The sequence below is a fragment of the Prinia subflava genome, chromosome 25 (genome assembly GCF_021018805.1).
Source record: "Prinia subflava isolate CZ2003 ecotype Zambia chromosome 25, Cam_Psub_1.2, whole genome shotgun sequence".
Lineage (NCBI taxonomy): Eukaryota > Metazoa > Chordata > Aves > Passeriformes > Cisticolidae > Prinia > Prinia subflava.
This window is the reverse complement of record NC_086271.1, coordinates 4,330,908-4,351,172: the sequence shown is the minus strand read 5'-3', so window position 1 is coordinate 4,351,172 and position 20,265 is coordinate 4,330,908. Positions and strand designations below refer to the sequence as shown.

At 51.6% G+C, this 20,265-nt stretch overlaps 1 protein-coding gene and 1 long non-coding RNA gene across 6 annotated transcripts in view; both read left to right on the top strand.

The window, feature by feature from the left end:
- The window catches only part of GDPD5 (glycerophosphodiester phosphodiesterase domain containing 5), a 101,448-nt gene extending 98,926 nt beyond the window's left edge, over positions 1-2,522 (top strand). For all 5 annotated transcript variants that reach the window (XM_063419301.1, XM_063419304.1, XM_063419302.1 and 2 more), the window contains exons 15-16: positions 689-801; positions 2,131-2,522. In XM_063419301.1, the coding sequence (XP_063275371.1) occupies positions 689-801; positions 2,131-2,246 (229 nt within the window). In that variant the 3' untranslated portion in view covers positions 2,247-2,522. The remainder of the gene's footprint in view (positions 1-688; positions 802-2,130) is intronic.
- Positions 2,523-9,029: 6,507 nt separating this feature from the next.
- LOC134561963 (uncharacterized) lies at positions 9,030-15,332 on the top strand. The gene is made up of 2 exons (XR_010083032.1): positions 9,030-9,721; positions 14,002-15,332. It is a non-coding gene; the product is annotated as an uncharacterized LOC134561963 (long non-coding RNA).
- Positions 15,333-20,265: the final 4,933 nt, after the last annotated feature.

Sequence of the window (20,265 nt, the reverse complement as noted above, 5' to 3'; positions counted from 1 at the left end):
CTAAATATCATCCCCTTGTGGTGGGATCCTGGGAACAGCTGCCAGGCTCTGTTTTCCCTGTTCCAGCAGCCCACCCTCCCCTCCTAGTGAGGGTCTGCCACGGGGCTGCACTCAGTGCCCCCAAGTGCCACATCCTCATGGCTGTTTAATCCCTCCTAAGATGAGCGTTCCATCGCTGCCCTGGGCAGCTGTGCAGGGGCTGGAGAGAGCCCTTTTGGGGAAGGAATATTTCCTATACCGAATGCAAACCTCCCTGACACAGTCTGGGGCCATTTCCTTGCTGTGTCTCAGCTTTGAAACTTTAAATTGTCTCTGAGCTCTCTTCTCCCACAAGCCTGACCGTGACTCTCGGTGAGGGAAAATTTTTGGTTTCTTTTCTTGGCTGTTTCTCCTATTCTGTTCCCTTTGAAAGTTTAAACTTTGTACAACTAGAGAGGGCTGTGGGACAGCTGCAGTCCCTGGGGAAACTGGTTCATGGATTTGTGAATCCATGGGTCTAATTCCTGGGTGGAATCAGGGTGCTGGAGGTGGTTGAAGGTGCCTGAGGCAGCACACTCATCTCTGAACATGCTCCCACCACGCGGGGTTGTGTAGGTGCGAGGGGCAAAGGGACCCTGTGGCCTCCTGCACTGAGGATGCTGCAGTGTCTGCACAGGGCAGCCCCTCAGATCCTGCTCCTGTCTTGCAGGTGGCGCCTGGGAAGCATCAGGACCTACAACCCGGAGCAGATCATGCTCAGCGCTGCCGTCCGCCGCTCCAGCCAGGACGTCAAGATCATGAAGGAGAAGCTGATCTTCTCAGGTAGGGAGGGGCTGTGGGTCCCTCCCTCAGTGTCCCTGCTGAGGGAGGAGCTGCTCTGGATTCAGGGCTCTTGTCCTGCTCTGGGTCAGGGACTGGGCTAACCTGGCTGCACGGCACTCGTGGGATAGGGGCATGGCTTGTGGGGATGGGAATGGGATGACCCTTAAGGTCCTTTCCAATCCAAGCCGTTCTGGGATTCTGTGGCCCGTCCCAAACTGGCTCAGGTCTGAGCACTGATATGCTCAGAAATCCTGCTTTAATATAATTTAGCCCCCTGGCCTATCCCATCTTAGACTGCCCCACATCTTCTCCACTGGCCATTGTCAAAAGCCATAAATCTCACTAACAATGGCATATGTGACCACAAATACGAGTTTGGGGTAGACCTGGAATTCAGTGGCATTAGAGGTTGTGGCATTCCTGATATCCTTGTGCTCCTCCCAGAGTTTATATCTGTTGGAACACATTGGTAATGTGTTCATCACATGCCACCTCTAAGATAGATAGCAAAGCTGTGAGCAAAGATGGAAATGTTTAGCTTTAAAAGGTTAAATGTGGTGCCTGGAGCTGGAAAACTCACCTTTGAAGGAATGTGAATATAATCCCCCCACCCCCTGAGCTCTGTTATGGGTTTTCTTCTTTTGTATTTAGGGTCTGGAGATGCCCAGCAGGGATCAGGGTTTAGTGCACTGGTCACAGACAGAGCAAAAAGGCAACTTTGCTTATTGTGTGAAATGCCAGCCAGAGGTGGTGAAAATCAGGTATAAAGCCAGGGAACCCAGACAAGGAAAGCAGCTTGACCACAGCAGAATTAAGTTGCCCTGACATGTTCTAGACATAAAACATCCCAGACATAAAATCCCCTGGAGGTGGGGGGTGCAGATGGAAGTTTTGTGCCTCTGAAACAAAGATCCCTGCCCAGGGCGGATGTTTTACCATTCAAACATCGGTGGGTGGAGGTTTTTCCTGGTGAAACCGGTGACTAGAGCAGTCAGTCCTTTCCCAGGGTGGCCATTTGGGTAGGAAGTGGGTTCAGGTATTTGTGCCACTGTCCCACAGGTGACTTGCTCAGCCTGTGACAATGACATCGGCTGTAGGGGGGATCCAGCTCTGCCCCTGGCGGTGGCCGGAGTTTGAAGGGCTGAGATGTGGAGCTGAGTTCCAGACTGGAGGCAGATGTGTTCAGAGCCGGTTCTAAATGGGCGTGCAGTGTTCCCGGTCCCCTGAGGGATCAGATGGATGCCGCGTGCTGGGACTGCACGGCTGCCCCGCTCCCCGTCCAGGGGGAAGCTCCTGTGGTGATCCCCCTGCTTTCTCTGCCCTTGCCAGAGATCAACAACGGCGTGGAGGCCACGGACGAGCTGTCCTTCTGCTCCGAGAACGGCTACGCCAACGAGATGGTGACGCCCACGGACCGCCGGGACACCAAGCTCCGGCTGAGCTGAGGCTCCGCTCCGGCAACGAGAGCCGTGCTCTGCTGCTCCCCGTGGGATGGAGCCTCTGAGGAACTGCTGGTCGGGCAGAAACCCCGTCCCACTCCCCACCACTGGCTGCTCCACCTCCCTGGTTGCGAGGCTGGGGGACTTCTTTTTGTAAATATGTAGAAAATTTTTTGTCCTTTTTTTTGTTGTTGTTGTTGTTCTTTTTTTGAGTGTAATTTTTTTCCAGGGCATGAGTGGAAATACTGTGTTCATTAAATCCTTCACCTTGTTTCACCTTCACCTTCACCAGCTTCAAAGGCTGAAGTTCTTTGAATCCTGATGTGAGAGCCTGAGTCCCCCTGGAGGGTTTTGGGAGTGACACCTTGGATGTGTGTCCCTTTTGTCCCCCTTTCCCTCATCCAGTCCTTCCCCTGGTGCAGTGACTGCGTAGCTGAATGTCGTGGTGTTCTTGTGGAGTGCTGATTTTGTTACGGTTTCTTTTCTTTTGCTTTCCTCCTGGTTCCCCTTTTCCTGGGCAGTGGAAGTGTAGCTCTGATGCCACAGGAGGCTGTTGGGAGAAGAGAGGCTTGCCTAGGAGAGGAATTCACGCTGCTCTTCCCTGCTGAGGTTCAGAGCCAGGGAAGTGGTTCAGTCACTTGGGTGCCTGCTCCTTGTCCCACCCTCCTTCCCCAAGGCCTGGATGCTCAAATGGCCTTCTTGGAATGTCCTGCCACAGGTTTGCACCCTGAGCACTGGCTGTGGATTGGTCTCTGCTGGCAGCAGTTTTGGATTTATTTTTTTTCTCCTTTTTTTCTCTCTTCTCCCCAAGCTGGGCTCTGCTGGGAGCCCGGATGGCTTGTGACAAGCACTGCCATGGGCACTGTCACTGTGGATGAAGTGCCTGCCACTCCAAGTGGCATTCGCAGTCTCTCCTTGCTTCCCTTCTGGAAGAGGAGGTGGTGGTGCAGTGGGAGCTTCCCCCTCTCTGGGCTGTGGGTGAGGAAGTTGTAAATAGTCTGGAAGGTGAAGCAGCCCTGGGATATAATTTATTCCTGCATGGAGCCCTTTGCTCCTTGCTGTAAAAGCAGGATCTTGAAAGCTTTAAATTCATCCTCCAAAGGAGTGATGGTCCTGCAGGAGATACTGATGGGCTCTGAAGGCAGAGGCTCCTGTCAGCATGTTTCTGATGCTTTAACCCAAAATCTTAGACCAGAAGTTAAAAGTAAAAAAAAAAAAAGAGTTAAAAAAAAATAGAGGAGAAGGCAGTCTGGGGGACGCTGATATACGTCACTTTCCACACCCAAAGCCATGAGAGAAACAGCCCTGAGCAGTTTGTTCTTGTTTTGGAACTGCTCTGTCCTTTTAAGCTGAAATCCAGGGGCATTTTGAAAACCTGAAATTTGGGCTTAGTGTGTAAGAGTCGGGGGCAAGAGTGGCTGAGTTAACTACGTGAAAAAAACCATGTTGATAATGACAATGTGAATTTTGATGCTCTGAAAAGCACCACCTAAAATCAAGGCTTGATTCCTTTGCATCTTTGTTCCTGAGTTTGGTTCTCTTCATCCTTTTAGCACCACTGAAAACTTGAGATCCTTTCCTAACAAAAATTGCTGTTTCACAACAAATACAGTGCATTTCTGTGTCCACTCCGTGGGAAGGAAATCCACGTTTCCATGGAGGAAGCTTAGTGCCAAGCCAGAGATGACACCCAGCTCCCACCCAAGCTTAGGCAATAACCAGGGGTGGCTGAGTATTTATTTCATGCCCCCATCTTCACTCTCTGAGCCCAGGAAGGAGCTCACAGAGAAAGCAGAGCTCTCTGTGCTGCAGGAACTTTCGGAGGTCACTGAGGCAGGACTGGGTTTATTGTCATTGTGTTGCTTGACAGGGCCCTGGACACAAATTTCAGCCAAATATTTTCATGGAGAATTAAACTCTGCTAGAAACTCTGGCTCTCCTGCCACGCACATGCAGAGCATAAGGAAACAGTGGCAGCTGAGGAAATGGGACAGCTTTGGAGCAGGGACGTGTTCCCAGCTCTGAAAATATCATCCTTAACAAGCCCTGGAACACGGAAAAGCATCGAGCACAGCTCCGTTCCTCCCGAGGTTTAGCACAGGCCCTTCTGCCTTCCTAATGCTCTCCAAATATTTCACATATATATCAGAGCTGGAAAATTTGAAGTTCCATGGGGAAATCAGTTTAAAATAGGGCTTTGACTAAGAATTTCTCGGCAGGGACCGAGGTGCACAGCCAGCAGTGGCTGTTCCTCAGAGCAGCCCCAGGCTTGGGACAGAGCCTCTCATCCAAATTAGCAGCTGAGGAAAACCCTCCTGGCAGGCCCAAGGCCCCCGAGCAAGCACAGGGGAAATAACCTTTGCTCTCTGTAGACCCAGCCTTCCAGGAGCTCCAGAGCCACGGCAGAATGAACCAATATTAAAGCTCTGTTCCCTGGCTGGGCCGGAGCAGTGTCAGACAGAATGACAGCAGAAACCAAATGAGCCCTGGGGGAAATAAACAGAGATCAGGAACTGTCAAAGGACCTTGTTGCAAACACTCATGGATTGTTTATGCCAGAGATGACCTGCAGGAATTCACAGTCAGAAATTCCTTTAAGGGAGGGAAGAAGGGTTTTTATTATAGTTATGTGCCTGTATGCAAATACATGTGCATATATATACATATGTATGTATATGAATTTATTACACCAGCTATTAGGATTTAGTTGAAAGTGTAGCTGTGTTTGATGTTCTTAAAATCCTTTGAGTCAGTGGATTAAGGGAGAATCCAAACTTTTGAACTTCTTCCTAACTTAGAACATAACTCCAGCTTTTATGATTGAATGCAAAATTCATGAAGAGGAACCTGAGGACTTTGAGATCCAGAACACGTACAAAAAATCTAAGTCAGTCATTTGGGTTTAAAATAGGATTTTAAGCCAATTTGTAAAATTTCATGGTGGTGGCAAAAAATTCCACACACTTTGGTGTCTGCAAGTTTGGTTCAGGTCCCAGACTCTGCCAGATTTCAGAACCCCCCATATTTAGTGGTGCCAACACTCCTGTTTCTTTAACTCTGTTTAATGTCAGAACATGCAAAGTGAGACACTCAGGGCACAGTCAGTGTGTCCATCCCTCAGTGCAGCAGTGTGAGTGAGGCACTCAGGGCACAGTCAGTGTGTCCATCCCTCAGTGCTGGATGTGAGTGAGGCACTCAGGGCACAGTCAGTGTGTCCATCCCTCAGTGCAGCAGTGTGAGTGAGGCACTCAGGGCACAGTCAGTGTGTCCATCCCTCAGTGCAGCAGTGTGAGTGAGGCACTCAGGGCACAGTCAGTGTGTCCATCCCTCAGTGCAGGATGTGAGTGAGGCACTCAGGGCACAGTCAGTGTGTCCATCCCTCAGTGCAGGATGTGAGTGAGGCACTCAGGGCACAGTCAGTGTGTCCATCCCTCAGTGCAGCAGTGTGAGTGAGGCACTCAGGGCACAGTCAGTGTGTCCATCCCTCAGTGCAGCAGTGTGAGTGAGGCACTCAGGGCACAGTCAGTGTGTCCATCCCTCAGTGCAGCAGTGTGAGTGAGACACTCAGGGCACAGTCACTGTGTCCATCCCTCAGTGCAGCAGTGTGAGTGAGGCACTCAGGGCACAGTCACTGTGTCCATCCCTCAGTGCTGGATGTGAGTGAGGCACTCAGGGCACAGTCAGTGTGTCCATCCCTCAGTGCTGGATGTGAGTGAGGCACTCAGGGCACAGTCAGTGTGTCCATCCCTCAGTGCTGGATGTGAGTGAGGCACTCAGGGCACAGTCAGTGTGTCCATCCCTCAGTGCTGGATGTGAGTGAGGCACTCAGGGCACAGTCAGTGTGTCCATCCCTCAGTGCTGGATGTGAGTGAGGCACTCAGGGCACAGTCAGTGTGTCCATCCCTCAGTGCAGCAGTGTGAGTGAGGCACTCAGGGCACAGTCAGTGTGTCCATCCCTCAGTGCTGGATGTGAGTGAGGCACTCAGGGCACAGTCAGTGTGTCCATCCCTCAGTGCAGGATGTGAGTGAGGCACTCAGGGCACAGTCACTGTGTCCATCCCTCAGTGCTGGATGTGAGTGAGGCACTCAGGGCACAGTCACTGTGTCCATCCCTCAGTGCTGGATGTGAGTGAGGCACTCAGGGCACAGTCAGTGTGTCCATCCCTCAGTGCTGGATGTGAGTGAGGCACACAGGGCACAGTCAGTGTGTCCATCCCTCAGTGCAGCAGTGTGAGTGAGGCACTCAGGGCACAGTCAGTGTGTCCATCCCTCAGTGCAGCTCTGGGCTGCTCAGCCTCTCCCACCTCCACCCTTTCCTCGGGCTGTGCTCGTGGGAATTTAGGTACAGGACGTCTCCTTTGGCAGCTGGCCTGACTGAAAAGCGGTTCTGCCTTTTGGAGGATTCCCTTCAGCAGCAGCTTTCAGCCCAGTGACCTCCCCAAGCCGGCTCAGGGGCCACACTGCAGCTCCTGGGGAACCTTGGTGATCTCTCCTGGAATCACAGGATGCTTTGGCTTGGGAGGGCCTTGGAGATCATCCACCCACGGGCAGGGACACCTCCCACTGTCCCAGACTGCTCCCAGCCCTGTCCAGCCTGGCCTTGGACACTGCCAGGGATCCAGGGGCAGCCACAGCTGCTCTGGGGAACCTGTGCCAAAGCCTGCCCACCCTCCCAGGGAGGAATTGCTTCATTAGTACTCATTCTAAGTCTACTTTCTTTTTTTTTCTCTCTGTGGAGCCATCCCCCCTCGTCCTGTCCCTCCAGGCCCTGCAACTGTTGTCCACTTTGTGCCACAAATAAATGCGTCTGTTTGTATTCCCCTGCCCTGCCGAGTGGCGATTTTTTAAGGCAACTGTGTGAAAACCAAATTATTTTTGTGCTGGGAAACAGGGAAAAAGGACACTTTAGGAATGTCTGTGGCTCCAGGTCACCCAAGGAACAGCAGAGTGCATCCTGCTCCAGCTGCAGTAGCCACAACCTGGCTTCACAGGAAAATCAGAATCATCTTGGGAGAACAGAATTTGGGGAAGGGCTGAGAGGCAGTTCCTGGTTCTCCAACAGCTCCCCACTGGCACTGGCAGGGGGTGAGGCTGTCCAGTGCCAGTGTCCCCTGCTGCAATGGAATCTGATTTTCACTTTGGCTTTCTGGAGTGAAATATCAGCAACACTTAACTTTTGAAGCACAGAAAGGGACCACCGTGGTGAAATTAGCATTAAAATGATAAAAATGTTCTTCTGCTCCAAGAAAACCACAACCTGCTGATTTACATATTAATAGCAAACTTAATGCTCGGAAAGATAAAAATGCAATCTTTGGCCAGATGCAGAGAATTAATTACAGCAAGTGAAAGGATCCTATGAACAGCACAAAGCAAGCCCTGAATATTCTGGAAGAATGTTGTCGTCAGGTTTGAGTGTGTGTAGAGAAAGAGAGAATTGTTTTGTTGTTGCAGGGCTTCAGAGAGAGGCTGGAGAGATATTTAGGATGGGCTGTCCCTTTGAGACATGGTGCCAAAGCAGATAGAAAAGATAAAATGGAACTCAGAAGGCCACTAAACCCAACCCCTGGGCGTTTCTTTCTCTGTACTTCCTTCCCTTAACATGGAATGTTAGTTCTCATCTTGGGAGCGTTACTGTTGACTGACATGAACTAAGATTTTTCTCATAGAATTCTAGGAACTACATTTGCCACCACATGAATTATGCAGGGAAACGTGGCAGCATCAAACCTCAATAAACAGATATTTTCAGCTCTCCTTCTCCTGTTCTACAGGGGGCCAAACCTCAGAGACAAATTAGTAACAACAGAATTTAGGGAAGATGTTGAAAGGCAGCGAAAAAAACCACACCAAAAGAAAGACAACATAATTTCACAATTTTAGAAGTCCTCAGATGTACCTTAAAGGGAGGGGTGGATTGTCAGTCACTGGTCAGGGAAGTGAATGCTCAGTGAGGAGCCTGTGCTTGGTTATTCCTTCTGACCTTTGGGAGAGCTCCGTGTTTACAGCGCTTGGTGACCGCTGGCACAAGAGGTCCTGCAGAATGAGAGATCTCAGGTGGGGGCTGCAGGGCTCTGTCCATCCCACACAAACAGCCACACATCTCCAGGGCTCCTGGCAGCTGAACTCCAGCTGGGGCTGGCGTGTCTGACCTTAGGAGATGAGCTGGTCCCAAGGAGAGCCTTTCCAGGCTCAGGAGCCTCTGACCTTCCCTCCTCAGGAGCGCACGGGAGCAGCCGGAGCGTCTCTGTGCCAGCTCTGCCCCCCTGGGCTGTGTCCCACCCTCAGGGCTTGTGGGGACGTTCTGGCTCCCCAGAAGGTTCAGTGGCTCTGGCCTGCAGTGCCCATGGAGCAGGGGAGCCCCAGAGCTGTGCAGGGCCCTGCTGGGAGCAGTTTGGGGTGGGCAGTGCTGCAGGCGGGGCAGGGAGCGCTTCCCCGGGCAGGGAGGGTGCCACCCCTGGGTGCACACAGCTTTTGGGTGCCACCCCTGGGGGCACACAGCTTTTGGGTGCCACAGACACTGGGTGCACAGAGCTTTTGGGTGTCACACAGGCACTGGGTGCACAGAGCTTTTGGGTGTCACACAGGCACTGGGTGCACAGAGCTTTTGGGTGTCACACAGACACTGGGTGCACAGAGCTTTTGGGTGCCACCCCTGGGTGCACAGAGCTTTTGGGTGCCACACAGACACTGGGTGCACAGAGCTTTTGGGTGTCACACAGACACTGGGTGCACACAGCTTTTGGGTGTCACACAGTCACTGGGGGCTGTGCTGGGCACAGGGAGGGGAAATCTCTGCTGCTGCCAGAGACAGGCAGTGGCAGCCAGCACTGCATCCCCTGCACACACCCCTCGCTCCTCAGACTCCATTTCCTGGTGATTTCCAGGTTCATCACTGCACTTTGCTGCTTCAAGGGAGGAGCACAAGAGCTGGGAATGGAGTGAGGAGCTCTTGGAGACATCCTGGGGCAGCAGCACAGACATCTGGAGACCTGCACAGTCCCTCTGCTCACCAGGGGCTCTGGAACCTCCTGGAATCCCAGAACATTTAGGCTGGCAAAGACCTCGAGGTCCATCGGTCCAGCCTGTGGGGCTCCGGGGTGTTCCAGTGAGAGCCCAGCGCTGAGCTCAGCCTGGCAAGGCCGGCCTTGCAGGCAGCACTCAGGCAGCAGCAGCACCCTGTGCCTCCAGCCCGGGGTTTGTGCTGCAGCTCCTGCTGGATCCCCGCTGGATGTGGCCGCGTGTGAGGCGATGTCCGCGGGCTCCGGGGGCATTTCCCACCCCCAGCACAGCTCCCCCCACTGGGAACCCCAAAGGCAGCGCAGGGCTCTGGCAGCCCCTCCTCCTGCCCAGGGGCTGCTGCTGACGGGCTCCTCCCCTCCGGCACCTGCGGGCAGGGAGCAGCTGAGCCCAGACCAAACCCACAGCGGGGCGGGAGCGGGGCTAAGGCAGCTCCTGGGCTGCGGCTGCTGCAGGAATGGGTGAGTTTGTGCTTCCTCTGCTTGAACTGGCTTTTTGCACAAAGGTGTTGGATTTGTCACTGAACTTGCTGCTGTTCAAATGAAGAGAAATGTTTTTTAAAAGAAGGGGTGCTGAAGGGAACTGTGTGATGTGCCCGTGGATACACAGACAGTGTTTGGTTAAAATGGCACCTCATAAATCTCCTCTCACAGCAGGATTTGTTCTGGGCTGCAGGGAGGGGCTTGGAGGGGCAGCACCACCGGCACAGACCCAGGTGGGGCTGCCTCAGGTGCCCGGCGACAGAAAAGTAAAAGTTTACACAAAGTTAAACTCCCCACTGCTCAGGAGGTGACACAGGGAGTGAGGAGCCTTTTTGGAGGGACAGGCAAAGGATGAGATAAAAGTAAAAAGCCCAGTGGTAAAATGAGCTCCCTCTTTCACGTTTAAAGGGCTGGGAGTGGAGGGCTGAGCTCTCAGGTGACCATTTGTGCTCTGCTTTTGTTCTGGTGCAGACAGCTGAGTTCAGGATAGCATTTTCTCTTTCCCCCTTAGCTGTTTTTAGAATGAGGCATTGGTTGTATTTACTGTATTTACTGAGAGCTTCAGTCCCCTCTGAGCCCTGGAATGGAGCAAACTCTGGCTGTACATGGCTTGTAAACCCTCCTGTCACAGCCCTTTCCCCAGACTCTTCTGCTCCTTGATGTGGCTAAAAACAGAATATTTGTGCTTTTGAATGCCTTTTGTTTGTCCTCATTGGCAGCTGGAACATTTCTGCAAGTGGCAACCAAATACGAGAAGCACTGACAGAAATTTCCAGCTGAAAATGTCCTTCCCTTCCCAGTGCAGTTCTCCTTTTCTCTGGCTCTTTGCTTCTCAGAGTGGTCAGGGAATGTCGAGTTAGTCTTGCTCAGGCTCTGGGGTTGGGCTCAGGAGAGCAGGGGGTGTCAGTGAGAGCATTTCCAGGGCAGGGACAGAGGGAAGGAGTCACTGAGGAGAGCAGGGGGTGTCAGTGAGAGCATTTCCAGGGCAGGGACAGAGGGAAGGAGTCACTGAGGAGAGCAGGGGGTGTCAGTGAGAGCATTTCCAGGGCAGGACAGAGGGAAGGAGTCACTGAGGAGAGCAGGGGGTGTCAGTGAGAGCATTTTCACAGCATGGACAGAGGGAAGCAGTCGCTGCCCGGGGCTCAGCCCGGTGTTCAGGAGGATGCAGGGCTCCCCTGGACAGCTCTGGTGCCTGTCCTGAGCGCTGCTGGCAGTGACTCCGGAGGGCACGGCCGGGCCGGGCTGTGGCAGGGCTCACACTGCTCTGCAGCAGAGCTGGGACATTTCTGAACATAAACCCCTTTAGTCTGGATGCCCCCACACCTCAGGAGTGAGCACTGCCTGCATTTATTTGTCTCAAAGCCTGTCCAATTCCTCTCTCTGCTGTAATGGAATGTTTTGCTAAGCCATTGTTTTTATCATAAATATATTCCCTCAGCTGCATCTTTGCAGTGGATTATTTGCTCCAGAATCTTTTCTTTTCGTGTCAGAGATGGGTAAACATTTCAGAAGCAGGTTTTGAAATACCAGTTTGCTTCAGGAAACTTCTTATGAGCGAGTTTGGGAAGCCAGCACTAAATCACTTTTGTATATTTTATTTCCCAAGGAATCAGAGCCACTTTGTTTATTACCTAGCAAAACCCCAAGCAGAATGTAAAAACCAAGGGGGAGGGAGGGTTAGAAAGGGAGAGAGAGAAAGAGAAAAAAAAGCAGGAGAGAGGGAGGGAAAGAGAAAGAGAAATAACCGAGGAGGGAGGGAGAAAAAGAAAAAAGTAGGAGAGAGGGGGAGAGAGGGAGAAAGGGGGAGGGAGAGAAAGAGAGAGAGAGAAAGAGAGAAAAAAATGGGAGAGAGAGGGAGAAAGGGAGAGGGAGGGAAGGAGAGAAAGAGAGAGAGAGAGAGAAAAAAAAAGCAGGAGAGAGGGAAGGAAAGAGGGAAAGAGAGAAAAAGAGAAAAAACCGGGAGAGAGAGGGAGGGAGAGAGAGGGAGGAAGGAAGCGAGAGGGAGAGAGAGAGAAAAAAATAATGGGAGAGGGAGGGAGAGAGGGAGAGAAAGAGAGAGAAAAAAACAAGAGAGGGAGGGAGGGAGGGAGAGGGAGAGAGAAAGAGAGGAAAAATAAAAAGGAAGAGGGAGGGAGAGAGAGAGCAAAAAGCAGTAGAGAGGGGGAAAGAGTGAGGGAGAGAAAGAGAGAGAGAAGGAAAGAAAGAAGGAAAGAAGGAGAGAGAGAAAGAAAAAGAGAGGAAGAGAGGGAGGAAGGGAGGAAGGCGTGGAAGGAAGGAAGGCACGGAAGGAAGGAAGGGAGGGAAAGAGTGAAAGAAAGAGGGGGTGGGCAGGGCCGGGCACTGTGGGAACTGGGCTGATGCTGTGGCTTGGGGCTCGGTGCTGGGCAGGGCCGGGTGAGGGATGGGGAGAGATTGGGGTGTGAGGGACGGGGAGGGCTTTGGGGTGTGAGGGACGGGGAGGGCTTTGGGGTGCCCTGTAAGGTACAAGGACCAACTTTGGGGTGCCCTGTAAGGGACAGGGAGCGCCTTTGGGGTGCCATACAAGAGACAGTCCATCGCCGCAGCCTGGCCTGGTACACGAAGGGATTTTGTTTGTGTCACTGGGCATACGAGTGATTTTACAGAGAATTTGGTGGCTGTGGGGCTGAGAGCCCACAGGCAGCAGGAGCAGGGGATGGAGAGGTGGCAGAGTGCCTGGGCCCCCCAGGAATGGGTTAGAAAGGACAGCAGGTGTGTGATAGGTGTGAAAGAAGGGATGAGGAAAGGCCAGGGTACAGGCCAGGATAATGGCACAGTTTTTACAGGCCCTGATGGGAAAAAGTGCAGGGAGCCCCAGAACCACAGGGCAGGGGCAGCCTCCAGGACAGTGACTGGGAAGGAATCAATGTGCCCTTTGTAAAAAAGAACATAAAACTGGATTGTTGAGGGTGTCAGGTTCTGCTGTTTGACCAGGGCTCACCACACTGGAGCCCTTGCTGCACCAAGAAGTGTTTCCTGCTAGTCCTGGAACTTCTGTGTCTGATTTGAACTCTGTGCCAAAGGGGGAACAATCGTTCAGGTGTTCTTTTGCTCCGTGGGGAAGATGAGCAGGTGCCTTTGGTTCAGGCACTCCTGTGATGTGTGTGTGGGAATTACCCCAGTGAGTGCAGCCACAGTGCCCCTGCCCATTCCCTTCAGACGCGCTGCCCTGGGCTGCCAGAGGCCAGGAGGAGCGGGGCATGAGCTGGCCTGGGCCCACTGCCTTGGTTTGTGCTTTTGCTAACAATATTCACTGCTTTGGGTTCTTTAACCCAGTTCAGGGCTCTGCACTGGCTGTGTGCAGCTGAACTGAAGGGCCACCACGAGCCAGGGGAGCTCTGCCTGCTCAGATCCTGCTGCTGAGGAGAAGAGAAGAACGAGGGTCCAGGCTGGGAGGGAGCTGTGGAGAGGCTGCTCTGCACCCCTGCCCCAGCCTGGCTCTGATGGGTGCTGTGGGCTGTGATCCCTGGAGCTGAGGGGGCAGAGCCCAGGGGCTGCTTGAGGGCACGGGGGAGACCTGAGGTGATTTGGGGTTCCTGAGGTCACTGTAGTCCCTGGTGGGGTTACCTGAGGTGATTTGGGGTTCCTGAGGTCACTGCAGTCCCTGGTGGGGTTACCTGAGGTAATTTGGGGTTACCTGAGGTGATTTGGGGTTCCTGAGGTCACTGCAGTCCCTGGTGGGGGTTCTTGAGGTGATTTGGGGCTCCTGAGGTCACTGCAGTCCCTGGTGGGGTTACCTGAGGTGATTTGGGGTTCCTGAGGTCACTGCAGTCCCTTGTGGGGGTTCCTGAGGTGATTTGGGGTTCCTGAGGTGATTTGGGGTTCCTGAGGTCACTGCAGTCCCTGGTGGGGTTACCTGAGGTGATTTGGGGTTACCTGAGGTGATTTGGGGTTCCTGAGGTCACTGCAATCCCTGGTGGGGGTTCCTGAGGTGATTTGGGGTTCCTGAGGTCACTGCAGTCCCTGGTAGGGGTCATTTGAGGAAATTTGGAGTTCCTGAGGTCACTGCAGTCCCTGGTGGGGTTACGTGAGGTGATTTGGGGTTACCTGAGGTGATTTGGGGTTCCTGAGGTCACTGCAGTCCCTGGTGGGGTTACCTGAGGGACCCCTGGGCGGGTTCATATCTCAGGGGACAAGGAAAGGTGAAACCGAAGGTTTTGGTGAATCCTGTCCCCTCTCCACGGGCTGTTCAAACAGGTGAGGCAGTGCTCGCTCTCTCTCTCTCTCTCTCTCTCTTCCAGGACCCATCTCTGGTGACTCCCTCGGGGCTGTCCCCTGCTAATGGCCATCAGACCCTCTGCGTGAGCCATAAATGACATCATCCCCGGACATGCTCTGCCCAGGGGAGGAACCGGGCACTCCTGCCCGGTATCGCTGAGCTCCGGCACCTGCAGCACCGTGCCTGCCGCATTCCCAGAGGAGAGGAGCTCCACGGTCACCACGGGACCTTCAGAGGAGGAGCAGAGCCTTCTGCAGGGTCACCTCTCCATCAGAACCACCCCCGAGGGCTGCAGCCACCTGAGCTGGACTGGTACCACGCCCTGACCGACAGGCTGCCAGGTTGTATCCTGACTCTGGCACTTTCAGCCAGGGCTTTCTGCCTTTATTTTCATTTTCCTATTGAATTGTGGTTCTGCTTGGGTTGCTTTCAAACTGGTGCACGTTTTGGCTCCCAGTGTGAGGACAGTCCTGAGAGAATCAGAATTACAGTTCTGTGTCACAAACCCCCCTGTTCCCCACGGTGCTCCCTTGGCTCCCGTGCCTTGCTCTCTCTGTTTCTCTGCACAGGGGGAACTCCCTGCCTGCTGTAATGCTCTGCTGGGACCAGGGAATGGTTTGAAAATGGCTTTATTGTTTGTGGTGTCTGCTGCATGCCCAGGCAGGTGAACTGGAAAGAGGAACACCTTCCACAGGAACCCATCCAGAGCCAGTTCTGTCTCGTGTACAGAACTCTGGATGGCACAGGAATGATAACAGGACTGATTCTCTTGAAGGGACCCCAGGAGGGGAGCAGCGTGTACCTGACCAGCATTGGAGGGGCCCTGCCTCTGGCCAGGGGGAGGACAGGGGCACTGGGATCTTTGGACTGTGTGGATCCTTGGCCTGGACCTCTGACCACAGAGATCTGGTCTCAGCTCTGGTGGACACTGAGGCCATGCAGATAGGTGGGAGTGGAGCCCCTTTGTGTTCCTGGGGGCAGGAGGAGCCCAGCAGCTGCAGGGGTTTAACTGGGACCAGGGGCAGGAACGCCCCACCGTGCCTGGCCCAGAGGCCCCGAGCACCCTGGGCCCAGGCTGTGCCAGAAATGGGCATTCCAGATTCCCCAGGGACACCGCTGGGCTCGTGGGGGAGCTGCTGTGGGGACAGAGGGCAGCAGACCCCTGCACACCCTGCCTGCCCTCTCAGCTGGGCCCTGTGCTGGGGCTGCTGGGAGCTGAGAACAGCAGGGACACAGGTACACAATTCTTCTCAGAACAGGAATGTGCTGAACAACACCTCAACAACGATAAAGTGCTGCGCTTTTTTTTTTTTTTTTTTTTTTAATGAAAACAAAATAAAAACCTAAACAAGACTTGTCTCAGCGTGTCTCTGTGTTTCCCACCCAGGAGATGATTTGGGCACTGGGCAGCCCAGGGGAGCTCAGCAGGGCTCCGGGGCAGCCCCACAGGGCAGTGCCCGAGTCCAGTGGGGAATGGGAGTGAGCACGGCCTGCCAGGGCCTGAGGGGGGTCAGGGCATCACGGAGGGCGGCAGGGAGGGTTTCACACTAGTGCAGGGTCATCTGAGGCCCTCATCAGGGGTAATCTAGGTCACAGGGGTCATTTGAAGGTCATTTTGGGGTTACTCTAGGTCACGGGGTCATTTGAAGGTCATTTTGGGGTTACTCTAGGTCATAGGGGTTATTTCAGGTCACAGGGGTTACTTTAGGTCATTTGAGAATTTTTCGATTTTCAAGGGGTTACTTTAGGTCATTTGAAACCCCAATTTGGGGTCATTTGAAGGTCATTTTGGGGTTACTCGAGGTCAAAGGCGTCATTTGAAGGTCATTTTGGGGTTACTCTAGGTCACAGGGGTCATTTGAAGGTCATTTTGGGGTTACTCTAGGTCATAGGGGTTATTCTAGGTCACAGGGGTTACTTTAGGTCATTTGAGACTTTTTCGATTTTCGAGGGGTTACTTTAGGTCATTTGAAACCCTGATTTGGGGTCATTTGAAGGTCATTTTGGGGTTACTCTAGGTCATAGGGGTTATTTCAGGTCACAGGGGTTACTGTAGGTCATTTGAGAATTTTTTGATTTTCAAGAGGTTACTTTAGGTCATTTGAAACCCTGACTTGGGGTCATTTGAAGGTCATTTTGGGGTTACTCTAGGTCATAGGGGTCATTTGAAGGTCATTTTGGGGTTACTCTAGGTCATAGGGGTTATTTCAGGTCACAGGGGTTACTTTAGGTCATTTGAGACTTTTTCGATTTGGGGTCATTTGAAGGTCATTTTGGGGTTACTCTAGGTCACGGGGTCATTTGAAGGTCATTTTGGGGTTACTCTAGGTCATAGGGGGACCCGAGGCCATTTGAGCCTTTTCAGGTTGTTCCGGGGTCCCTGAGTTCATTTGGGATTGCTGGAATGGGAAGCCCAGGTGGAACCGAGGCTGCCTCTGGACTTTGGTGCCCCAAAGCTGCAGCCAGGCCTGCAGGACGAGCAGCCAGGACAGCTGGACACGGGTGATGTCACACTGGGGTCCAGGGCTCCAGAACCCCCCACATTTGGGACCTCTCCACTGGACAGACTCTCGTCTTCTTCCCTCCCTAAGAGGCCAACTGTTTAATTAATTGTTTTACATAGGTGAAATGGACCATCAGAAATACTAGACAACAGTTTATTTATAATTTAATCGAGTTGTTCCTTACACAAAAAATACCACTGTGGAAAACCAGATCACGTTATCCAAAAGCTGAGTTCATTTGTCCTGGCCAGGTGGCCGGTCTGCAACTCCGTGCCGGCATCCAAAGCCCGCCCACAACAGCACTACAGACGATCACGCAGACGCTCCCTGTTCCCTGCTATTTTCCCAGGAATACCGCGAAGCTCAGGGGGAGCGCGAATGAATAAACAACAACAAATAAATGGATTTTATTCATTAAACCCCACCCGCGCTGCCGTTCCGCCGCTGCCACCGGAGGGCGCTGCCCTGCACCGCCGCGCTGTGTCCGCCAGACGGCGCCACCGGGGGCGGCCGCTCCCGGCCCTGGTCCCGCTCCCGGTCCCTGTCCCAGTCCCTGTCCCAATCCCGGTCCCAGTCCCGGTCCCTGTCCCAATCCCAGTCCCGGTCCCAATCCCGGTCCCGGTCCCGGTCCCTGTCCCGGTCCCAATCCCAGTCCCGGTCCCGGTCCCGGTCCCTGTCCCGGTCCCAATCCCGATCCCGGTCCCGGTCCCAGTCCCCGGGGCTCGGGCCCCGCGCCCCGCCCAGCAGCCCCCGGCAGGACCGGACCCGCAGCCCCGGCCCGGTGCCGGCCCCGCCCGCAGCGCTGCTCCCGCCGCATCCCGGCTCTGCGGGAATCGCCGGGATTGCGCTTCAAACCTCCCGCTTCCAGCGGCTCTTCCCGGGGAAAAGCTGCCCAAAGACAAACCCGCTGCTGCTGTGCCCCGTGTGCGCCGGGCGCTCCTCTGCTCGCCTACGCGTGCCGAAACATTCCCGGGATATCAGGAATGTCCTAAAGCTGAACCGAATTGTTTCCTAACAATTAGCTAAAAGCACGGAAAGCTGTCGCTGACCTTCCCCCTCACAAGCGGTAACTTGAAACGCTTCCAGCTGCACCTTGCAGAGATAAAAGGGGAGGAAAAAAAAAAGGAAAGAAAAAAGAAAAAAGAAAAAGAAAAAAAGAAAAAGAAAAAAGAAAAAAGAAAAAAGAAAAGAAAAAAAAAGGAAAAGAAAAAAAGAAAAAAGAAAAAAGAAAAAAGAAAAAAGAAAAAAGAAAAAAGAAAGAAAAAAGAAAGAAAAAAGAAAAAAGAAAAAAGAAAAAAAGAAAAAGAAAAAAGAAAAAGAAAAAAGAAAAAAAGAAAAAAGAAAAAAAAGAAAAAAAGAAAAAAAAAAGAAAAAAGAAAAAGAAAAAAAGAAAAAAGAAAAAAGAAAAAAGAAAAAAGAGAAAAAGAGAAAAAGAAAGGAAGAAAAAAAAAAAAAAAAAAAAGGGATCTCTCTCGGACCTTGCCCCTGGCGTCGGGAAACTTTGAATTTGCATCACAACCGAGACACGGGCACCCTCCCCTTGCCGGTGGCGAACTGCGGCCGGGGCTCAGCTCAGTGTGCCGCCACCCAATTTCAGTCATGCCGGCACCAAATCTGTGCCAGGACAGAGCAGCAGGAGGGGAATTCTCTCCCCTGGCACCGCACACCGCGGTGATGGATGAGCCCTCCTGCTCCAAAATTCAGCACATCCAAGGATTGCTCCCACACGAAAGCCACTCCGACCGACCTCAGAACTCAATGCTGTTTAAGGTGCCTTTAAATCCAAACCATCCTCTGATTCTATGAAGTATTTACAGGGTTTTTTTTTGCCCACAGCCATCAAGGACATTGTAGTTCTACAATAGGATATGTTTGCTTTCTTTTTGCATATAGTTCAGATCCTTAGTGCCCGAGTAAGAGAGAAAATAATTAGAAGTGAGTTAAAATCAGAGGTGAGTGAAGAAATGGAGATGGAGCCTCAAGTGCAGCTGTAGGAAAGGTACAGGAGGGAGGCAGGGGTGAGAAATCAAAAATAATCACAGCAGGAATAAAAAATGGAAGAAGAATGACATGGAAAGGTGAGGTGGAGAAATCCAGATGGTGTAGAAAAAGAAATTGCTCTCCTGATCCTTAAGGCTTTCCTTTCAGGTCAGACTAGAACAATCCCAGCAGGAAACGAATTAAAATCTGCACCTTTTCAGATTTCACTGAGCCAAGGAGCTCCTGCCTTATTTTGGCGACCTTTTAAAACACCAAATTCACCTCCAAACCTTTTCCCTGCCCGTATCATTTGGGTTCCTACCTGCAGCTTCAGAGATGTGTGGATCTACCAGTCCTACATGATCTGCCAGCCCCAAACTGCCCTCCCAAGGGGCAAAAAGCTGAAACGCACCGAGGACTGGATATTTAAGCAGCTAAAACCTGCCCTAGGGGTTTGGAGTACACGTGTGAGCCAGGACCCAGCTGCAGGCAATGGGAATGAGGTGTGTTCAGCAGGTGAGCCATGGAACCCATCAGCTCTCTACCAGCCAGCCTGCAAAGGGCGCTCTTTGATTTAGGACCTGAGCCTCGGAGAGCCTAAACAAAGCCTATTGTGAAAGAGGTGTGCCAATGCCTTCTATTGCTATGAAGATCAGGAGATTTCGTATTTGTCTGCCTTTAAGAAAAGAGCAAGAAAAAAATAGTCGTGATAAAACAAGGCAGAATAAAAAGCCCAAGTAAAAAAATCCCAGACCTTGAAAAATCAGATGGTAGCTCCTGTTCAGATAAATATTTTTATTGTAGGCAGCATTGCTCTCTTTCTAGCAAAGTATTTAAGTCAAAGAACAGAGACAGCACAGGCAACATGAGTTATGTAACTTTTATTTGTTTTCTCGTTTGCTTTCATGGCACCAGGGTGAGTTGCTTCTTGCATGACGGTCATTTCAGTGGCCTGAAAACAAACAAAAAACAAACAAAAAAATGAACTAAAACCAAGGTTGCAAATTGACAGTGGCCTGAACAAAAGGCAGGAACTAATTATTCTGATGCTAAGTATCAAATTATATTTTTTGTTATCATGCATCCCTACATACCTAAACCTCAAGTTTTATGGAGAATTTCAAGCAAATTTTTTTTTAAAAAAACTTTATTTGCTCAGTGTATAAGTATACAGATAGACAGAAATCAGAACTAGAGAAAGCAGGAAAATAAATTTCTTTCTTGCAATTGTGTACAGCATGACTACTAAGAAACACATTCTCAAAGAAATAGCTGTAAAAATAGCTTCACATTCCCAGATGATCCAAGGAATGTTAAATGCTGTCATCCAATGCAGTCAGTACCCAAATCTGAACGTACAGTGGTACTGATTAATAACATCAGTTAATCACTGCTTTCACATCTAAGCTTTTACACTGTTTTTAAAGCTAAGCTAAAAAAAAAAACCCAAACCACAAAACCCACACAAAACCACCAAATAAAAAATCCAATGATCCAAGGAACGTTGAATGCTATCATCTAATGCAGTCAATACCCAAATCTCTGAATGTGCAGCAGTAATGATTAATAACATCAGCTAATCACTGCTTTCACATCAGCTAAGAAACAAAAACAAAACCCACACAAACCCGAAACAAATGAAAATAAAAAATAACAGCAAAACAACAAAATCCCCAACCAACCAAAACAACAATCCACCTCCCCCACAAAAAAACCCCAAAACCTAACAAAAAACCAACAAAAAAGGAAACAAAAAACCCCCAAAACAAATAAAAAACCGAAAAAAAAGCCCAAACCAACAA